At 34.3% G+C, this 9,397-nt stretch overlaps 1 protein-coding gene and 1 pseudogene across 2 annotated transcripts in view; both read right to left on the bottom strand.

The window, feature by feature from the left end:
* Positions 1-884: 884 nt before the first annotated feature.
* Positions 885-9,397, bottom strand: part of LOC145291352 (uncharacterized) — a 241,536-nt gene continuing 233,023 nt past the window's right edge. For both annotated transcript variants that reach the window (XM_080137118.1, XM_080137119.1), the window contains one exon: positions 885-2,728. In XM_080137118.1, the coding sequence (XP_079993244.1) occupies positions 1,035-2,728 (1,694 nt within the window). In that variant the 3' untranslated portion in view covers positions 885-1,034. The remainder of the gene's footprint in view (positions 2,729-9,397) is intronic.
* LOC145291833 (U2 spliceosomal RNA) lies at positions 8,707-8,809 on the bottom strand (annotated as a pseudogene).

The following is a 9,397-nucleotide window of genomic DNA, read 5'->3' as shown; positions in this document are numbered from 1 at the left end:
TTCTTTGACTCTTTATCCTTTGTCATTTTTTTCTTTTTGGTTCTAGTATTGTTTGTTTTTAATTGTTTTCTTTCTTCCTTATTTGACATTGTTTTTGAATCGCCATTTTGAATCGTAAATATTGGTCTGTTCAACCAAGTGTCTTTAATAAATAATACATTCGTTATTTTTCATGAATTATTCCATTGTCAGAAGTGTATTCATAATTTCGGAACACCCAAAATGCATCGAAACATAATTTCAAACTGAGCCTCAGATAACGTTAACGCAATTTAATAATGCACTTCAAATAATGACACTATTCATGAAAATGCAAGTAGTGTGAAAATAAACAACAGTTATTATAAGGCTCTATCTCAAAGGATATTAAGCCCTTAGGATGTGAAGGCCGGCTGTCTTTATTCGACCCTCTTCATATTTTGAGATTTTGATTTTTATGTAATTATATACATTAATATATGTGTGTCGGTTTACGTTTTCGTGTATGTATTCAATTCATATTCTTCGTAATTCAATTCATATTCTTGTATTTTGAAATTCTTCGTAATTCAATTCATATTCTTGTATTTTGAAATTAATGTAATATATATTTGTAATGAATTATATATATATATACATATATATACATATATATATATATATATATATATATAATTCATTACAAATCCTAACTTTTATATTCATTATTGTCCTTTGCTCATCTTATTAAACTCTCATATGTTTTTACCAAAACCTCATGATGGTTTCATTGTTTTTGTTGTTTGTGATAAAATGAGCATGATGTCATTGATGATTTACAAAAAAAAAAGAAAACGCTGATGATATAGATATTAATTATGATGAATGTGTTGATGATGATTCTGTCTATTGGTAACCATGACGATGATGATGCCCATGACGATATTAATATTCCTATCTCCCGCTTTTACTTTCACACACTCACACTTTCACTATTTCATTCAAAGCTACTGCCCAATTCTAACCCCCAACCCTCACCCAACGTCTTATTAAGAGCACGAATGCAGTTCATGCCATCATATAGTACCACATTTACTTACTATTGCATCTGGTAATGTCATTTTTTCTATTTTCAGATCAGCTGTTATAAATGAGAGATTTAAAGGTTTATACTCGACAGGTCGACACGATTTTTGCGCATGTAACCGATTCCTCCCGATATAATGGCTCTGTTTCGCAATCTTATTCGTCGTTCTGTTTCTACGAGCCCTTCTAGAATTATTACCAGTGTCATTAGGCCCATTGTTACTTCGATGCTGCCACTGGGAGTAACTATTAGGTTGTACATGGATGCCTCCAGCGCTTTGATCGCGCAGATTATTCTGCCGTTTTATCCGACGATGTGAAAAGACGGGTAAAGTAGATCGAACCCAGGGCTTTTCTACTGATTGATAATAGGATCTGTCTTCGAGTTTTTCTTGTAAACTCGGGCTCTCTTTTACAGACATGTCCGATGAGGTTTCTTTTGGATCGACGTATTCTTGCGGATTATTGCGGAGAGAGGTAACAGTTTCTTTGGTTTTGATCACAGTATCGCGATTTGAAAGGTATGCTTTTTTTAATGATGCCGCGTGTGTCGGATCTATCGAGCAAATATCACTGCACTGGTTACTCACAAAACCCAGACGCGGTCTAACAACCAGGCCGCTTAAGCCAATGCTTTCAAATGAGACAAAACGTGATGTCATACAGCATCTTTTATCCAAAGTTCCATCAGCATTTTCAGTCCTATTATCGTCATATTCCGAAGAGTTTGCTTCATCGTCATCCTCAACATCGTCACCATCGTCGTTGTCATCATCATCATCATCATCATCATCGTAATCATCATCATCATCATCATCATCGTATTCAAAGGAAGAGCTTTCATCATCATCATCATCATCATCATCAATACCGTAATCAAATTCATTGCGTAAAAAGGGTGTTTTCCTGTTTTTATTTTTGTTAGCAGATGCGCCTCGCTTGACATCCTGGATAGTCTCGGGACTCTTATGGATTGTGTTGCCACTAGTTTTAAATCTTTGTTCCTTTTGTCGCTTACTAGCACTTCTTTTGCTATCGTTGGGCGTCACCTGTCGACCTTGCCTCGATGATAGCGACCCGATATTAACATTGGCCACCATTTGCTGAACAGGCAGCACAGCCGCGTCCTGATGCTCCATCGGGTTACTCCTGAAAATGTCACGGCGTGGTCGTCGATGGTGGCGTGGGGCAACCGCAGCAGCGACTGCAGCGGCGGCAGCTGCAGTTGCAGCGGCGGCAGCGGCGGAAGTGGTTGCAGCGGCGGCGGCACGGTTCGGTTTGGTGTTGAGAACGATTATCGGCGAGCGCCTCTTTCGCGAGCCTAGATCTCGAAACTCTTGTGACTTTTTCGTTTGTTTCAGCGGCAGGACGACGCGCACTTTCTTGTTGCACTTCTCGCAAGCGACATGAAGACTGATCGGCTGATGTTGCAGCTTGTTCAGCAGGTAGACGGGCAAGTTAATCTTCTGCCAACCCTTGTGCTTTACGCGGAGTTTGATGGTTGCGAATTCCATCAGCTGGCCATCTTCGGTGTTTTCGGACACGTGTAGAATGATACGCCGCCGTCGTCGGCGTTTACCTTTCGTTTTGATGTAGATTTTCAGGACGGCGCTGTTCACTTCTTCTCGTGCATAGATTTGTCTGCCCATCCGAAATAGCATGATGCTACTGTTTGTCGTGTTAACTAAAAAGAGAAAAGGAGGAAAAGTTAGCAAAAATGTAACAGAAATTGATACATCATGGACTTTTTTTAATTCATCAAATCACCCTATCAATAGAGATAACTATTCGCAACTTAAAAATAAGTATCCATTCACATTTACCAAATTCATTAACACATTTTTTTTAATATTTAGGTGAAATACAGAATAGTTTACAAAAATTCCCTCCTCTCCCTATATTAAGAATGGCTTTTTAAATTATAACTTTATTATTTCAACATGGCCCGTATTCCATATGCCAGTTTTTTATTTATTAAATTGTTAGATGAAAGTACAGAATAGTTAAAAAGATACCTACAGTTATTTCCAGGACTGATTCCATATTATCCCATCGCTCTTAAATAGAGATAAAAAATAAAGATCGTAAACTGCTTAAGCCATTCCCCGGGACTGACTCGATATCACCCCTTAAAAATAGATATGAAATAAAGGAAATTGGAGATTATCAGCCATTTCTGGGATTGACTTCATATACCCCTGTCTCTTATAAATATATATGAAGTAAAGTAATTTTGAGGTCGTAAACTATTTCAGCTATTTCCCAGACTGATACCATATCCCCCCTTCCCCACTGTTAAAAATTTATGTGAAATAAAATAATTTTGAGATCGGAAACTGCTTCAGCTGTTTGCAGGCCTGACTCTGTATCTCGCCTTCCTTTAAAAATATATACGAAATACAGTTTTTGATAGCATAAACTGCTTCAGACATTTCCGGGACTTATTTCCCTCCGCACCTCTTAAAATATATGCTGTGTCGGTTATTTTGTATTTTTTTAAGGAGGACTTAATAACTGGTAGAAAACTATATTACGCTTACTTGACCTTTTGGCTAAAATCCAAGTGTAGTATCTGTCTGATGCAGCATTTCAGCAAAATAATCTACTGACCCCCTCTCCATAAACAGAAAAAGTTGTGGTAATGCTTGGGAGAATGAATAGGTACTAATTCACCACACACCAACCCCACTTACAAAAAGAAGGTTTGGTAATCACTGGCGGTCTCCAGGGCATTTTTAAAAGCAACATAATCATGTTTGCCCCCCCCTCCATTATCAACACATGACGTCACTTTCGGAAAATGACTCAGCAGTTCTTCGAAATGCATGGTTTGCTTATAAAATGTTTGTATTTTTAATATAGGTAAAACACCTTATTTAAAATTCACGCTACTCGAAAAATACAATATTTCAAATTGCAGTTAGTGATTAAGTAACACTTGCTGTACAATGAACTTATCAAGAAATTGGATTGAGAAACAAATACTTAATGTTAACTAATACAACAAAAACAGAGATAATATAGGTCAGTTTCATATTTAATAAATTGTTAGTTGGAAGTACAGAATAGTTTAAAGAATACCTTGCCCTCCCCATATTAAGAATGGCTCCGTATTCCGTGTGTCATTCCCTCTCTATCTTAAAAATATGTATGAAATAAAGTAACTATGAGATCGTAAAAAAGATATTTAGCTAGTTTTCATATTTACAAATGTCAAACCGCGAGTAAAATTTACGTATTATTTCGTGTTTTGTTGTTGTTGTTGTTGGTGGTGGTGGTGATGGTGGTGGTGGTTTTTAATACAAGGACATACAAAAATGAGTTGGTGTCATCGGATTGAATTGAAATAAAAAACATGATTATTCCAGCTTGATAAAAAATTGAAGGAATTAACCGAATGTGCGCATGTGCATACAAAACGAAAATGTCAACTAATGTTTAATGAATATGTTACATGTAAATTTGCCGATGCCTGTATGCGATATACATGCATGTAAGCAAATATATTATTCGCTATAAACCACCCTTGGTGTATGAATATTATTTCCTGCGAATTTCAATACTACGTGACCAGTAGTTTAAGAGTTTACCTGTTGGATATTTACACACACACATACGTCTACTGTTATATATATATATATATATATATATATATATATATATATATATATATATATATGTATGTATATATATATATATATATATGTATATATATATATATATATATATATATATATACATACATAACACTTATATATTAAGTTAAGTAAATATATATAGCAATTATATAGAATTTTCTGCATCTGATCCTCTCAGGACTGGTCAAGCTATTTTATGGAATCGATGTTGCTAAGTATTCTTATCTGTTCCCGGTGTACTGTGTTTGCTAGTCAGCTAGTTAGTTTCTTTCTTATTCATACACATATTTATCGTAGCCAATGGGCGCGTGTTTATCAGACAAAGGTAATTCGACCTTTCATTCACTTATTATTTTTAGTCCATTTTGGCGGAGATCAAGTTTCTTTTTTGTCTTTGGAACTTTGATTTAATTTGGGTGTTTCTTACTTACATTTTATGCATTTGTTTATTTATAAATTATTATTATAATTATGATTATCATATTTGTTATTGATATTTATTTATGTGTTATCTGTTGTATGTGCGTTGTATCCAAAGGTAAAGTTTATTTTGTGTATATATACGTTTGCTATTTTACTCCTATAGTTTAATAAATTTTGAGATTCTTTAAAGCTTAAGATAGCTAATTCTTATTCAAATATAGTCTGCTAAATACCTACATGTGCTGGCCTGTCGTACTATTTTCCATTCTAGTATCGATGATAGTCCAATTTTCTTGAGCTCCCCGTAGTGATTGGTTAATGCTGTTCTTATTCGGTGTTTTTCGTTTTTAAATGTACTTCTCGGGTCGTAAGGTTTGTCTTTAAAATTTTTGGAGGTCATTCTTACCTAGATATTCTTACGTATCAAGCACTGTCGAAGTAAATACTGAAAATAGATACATCAGATTTTATGTAGATACATAAAAATTGCACACACACGCATATATATATATATATATATATATATATATATATATATATATATATATATACACGCTCAAATGCTCTACTGAGTTTCAACCTTACTTCTTCTTTTAACTACCGTTGATAATGGTTGATAATTATTGTGACAGGGTCTACAGAACGCAGTCGCATTACACCAATCCTCTTTTCCGCTATTCATACTTACCTTTTTACTCCGACGACTGTTTGATTGCATTGCGACAAAACTCAGAGAAGGTTGTCATAGTTAACTATTCCTCTTTCCTACTTCCTCCATTTCGGTGAATCATGATCTGGTTGTATCGAGACAGAAATTCCTCGAAACAGATAAGTTTTGCGAAGGCACTTATTCACAAAAACAAAATAATTCTTAAGTATATTTACCGCTTTTTTTGCCGCGTATCAACCTTTTATCTTACACACAAAAAAAAAATCGTTAAATTGATCATTTTTTTCTGCAAAACCCTCACTTCGATTTCATATTCCAGTGCTAACTTTAGAGTATTATTTCTACTTTCTCATATGCGAAAATCGGATTGAAAGATAAAAATTCGGACAAAAGAAAAACATATCCTGACTGTACAAACTGACTGTATGTTACTCATACATGTGTATGATATGAAAATTGGATTGAAAGATAAAAATTCGGACAAAAGAAAAACATATCCTGACTGTACAAACTGACTGTATGTTACTCATACATGTGTATGATATGAAAATTGGATTGAAAGATAAAAATTCGGACAAAAGAAAAACATATCCTGACTGTACAAACTGACTGTATGTTACTCATACATGTGTATGATATGAAAATCGGATTGAAAGATAAAAATTCGGACAAAAGAAAAACATATCCTGACTGTACAAACTGACTGTATGTTACTCATACATGTGTATGATATGAAAATCGGATTGAAAGATAAAAATTCGGACAAAAGAAAAACATATCCTGACTGTACAAACTGACTGTATGTTACTCATACATGTGTATGATATGAAAATTGGATTGAAAGATAAAAATTCGGACAAAAGAAAAACATATCCTGACTGTACAAACTGACTGTATGTTACTCATACATGTGTATGATATGAAAATTGGATTGAAAGATAAAAATTCGGACAAAAGAAAAACATATCCTGACTGTACAAACTGACTGTATGTTACTCATACATGTGTATGATATGAAAATTGGATTGAAAGATAAAAATTCGGACAAAAGAAAAACATATCCTGACTGTACAAACTGACTGTATGTTACTCATACATGTGTATGATATGAAAATTGGATTGAAAGATAAAAATTCGGACAAAAGAAAAACATATCCTGACTGTACAAACTGACTGTATGTTACTCATACATGTGTATGATATGAAAATTGGATTGAAAGATAAAAATTCGGACAAAAGAAAAACATATCCTGACTGTACAAACTGACTGTATGTTACTCATACATGTGTATGATATGAAAATTGGATTCAAAGATAAAAATTCGGACAAAAGAAAAACATATCCTGACTGTACAAACTGACTGTATGTTACTCATACATGTGTATGATAGGTCGTCTATTTCATTAAATTCATTTCTATACACTCAGAAAGTCTATCTATATATCTATAAAAGTGAGCATGTCTGTGTGTGTGTCTGTGTACATTTCCCTACGCAATAACGCTGTACATGTTTAGTCTACAGACTCGAAATTTGATATAGAGGGTACTGAGGTTTGTGAAAATCGATGTGATTGGTTTTCGGCCAGAAATTTCGCAGTTAAGGGGTCAAAGTTCAAGGATTTGACCTTTGAGAACTCTACCAAACTTGAAATTTTAGATATAGGTTCTTTGGATATGGATCTAACTTAATAACTTGTTCAACCCCAAAACAATAAATATTAAGGGGTCATAATAGGGGTTAAATTTTAAAAAAATTGATCTTGTTTTTGTTCAGCATACATCTCCAAACACCCGGGCAACGCCACGCACCCATGCTAGTATATCTATAAAAGTGAACGTGGCTGTGTGTGTGTCTGTCTGTGTATGTACATTTCCCTAAGCAATAACTCTCTCAATTTTTCGTCTATAGACTCGAAATTTTATATACAGGGTACTGAAATTTGGGAAAATCTATGTGATTGGTTTTCGGCTAGAAACTTGGCGATTAAAAGGTCAAAGTTCAATGATTTGACCTTTGAGAACTCTACCAAACTCCTTCGACAATTTTTGGTCTAAACACTTGAAATTGTAGATATAGGTTCCTTGGACATGGATCTAACTTAATAATTCGATTTAAGCCCAAAACAAGAAAATTTAAGGGGTCATAATAGGGGTCAAATTTAAAAAGATTCACCTTTTTATTTTCAGCATACACCTCCAAACAACCGGGCAACGCCGGGAATCCATGGTAGTAAATTAATAAAATGAATCCGCTAGTATTTTTTCAATTAATATGTCCTCACAAACGAAATGGTAAATATTTACTTTAACTACAACAGAACACCGACTAATAAATTTTGGTTCTTTATATGTTTTCGGCGTCGGTGACAACGAATCTGATATTCAAACCAGTCGCAAATTTACCGTTTGCATGATATAACCCTTGGACATTTGCACTACGCGTGAATAGTTCTTATTGAAATATACGTACGTGTAAAGGCGCATAGATACATGGCGGATATTTTAAATGACAGGAAATGTTTTTCATAAAATAAAAATATAGTGTTCGTGTTCATCTCATTGGAATACTTTAAATAAAATATTTAAAATATTTTTCACCTCATTTATAGTAAAAACAAGGTTGATAGCCATAAGTCGCGTGCTCTCGTATAATGAATGAATGCGTGAATGTAGGACTGACATAAAATTCTTAAAGATAAACTACAATGACCGAAAAATGGGCTGAAATGACTTAAATAAATAAAAAGTAAATGACTTAGAATGGCTTTAATGAACTTAACGATGAATTGAATGACCTTAAGAATGACTTGAATGCTTAAAAAATAACTGCAATCCTTCAAAAACAACTTGAATGATCTAGAAAATGACTTGAATGGCTTTGAGACTGACTAATTGTAAAGTGATCATTTTACATTAAATTAATACCAAAAAAATATTCCCCCACTTTATATCATAAAGTTACAAACATAAGTACAGCATGTAGTTAGAATAGATACTACACTTTGATCTTGGCCAAAAGGCCAAGAAAAGGGTATTTATTTGCTCCCGAACCGAGCAAATTAGGCACAAGGCCGAGTTTTAATGTGAGGAGTGAATGGGGAAATGGGGACCAACTCCCCGGGGAGTAGGGGAGCTGGATAGTGACAATTGGTATGAAGGGTTGCCCTACACTGACCAAGGTCTTATATGTGAAGCTGCCTCCACATATGGCCTTTGCTTGCAGTATCTACCGGAACAGATACTACACTTCGATCTTGGCCAAAAGGCAAAAAAAATGCTTTTATTAACAACAGACCTTGGATCTTAACAAAAAGGTACACTAAAAAAAAAGCTACACTAAACATGTTAATGTTTCGGACAAATTTGTTTGGAAGAAAATTCTTTCCCCTTACCGCCTTCTATGTTGAGTCTAAAATGTCACTTAGTGTTAACCCCTCCCACTTAAATTTTACAGTTTTAATATTTTATTTTATAAATAAAAAAAAGTAATTTCACTTTTTCCATTTTTTGAACCAGATGCCTACGGTGTAAAATAAAGTTGTTATGTCGCCTGACGAGTTACTTTTGGTTTCTTGCAAGCCAATTTGTCCAAAACATTAGCATGTTCAGTGTAGCGACTAT

The sequence above is a fragment of the Euprymna scolopes genome, chromosome 12 (assembly GCF_053919585.1).
Source record: "Euprymna scolopes isolate OS-2025 chromosome 12, ASM5391958v1, whole genome shotgun sequence".
NCBI lineage: Eukaryota > Metazoa > Mollusca > Cephalopoda > Sepiida > Sepiolidae > Euprymna > Euprymna scolopes.
This window is presented reverse-complemented; position numbering and strand designations above follow the sequence as displayed.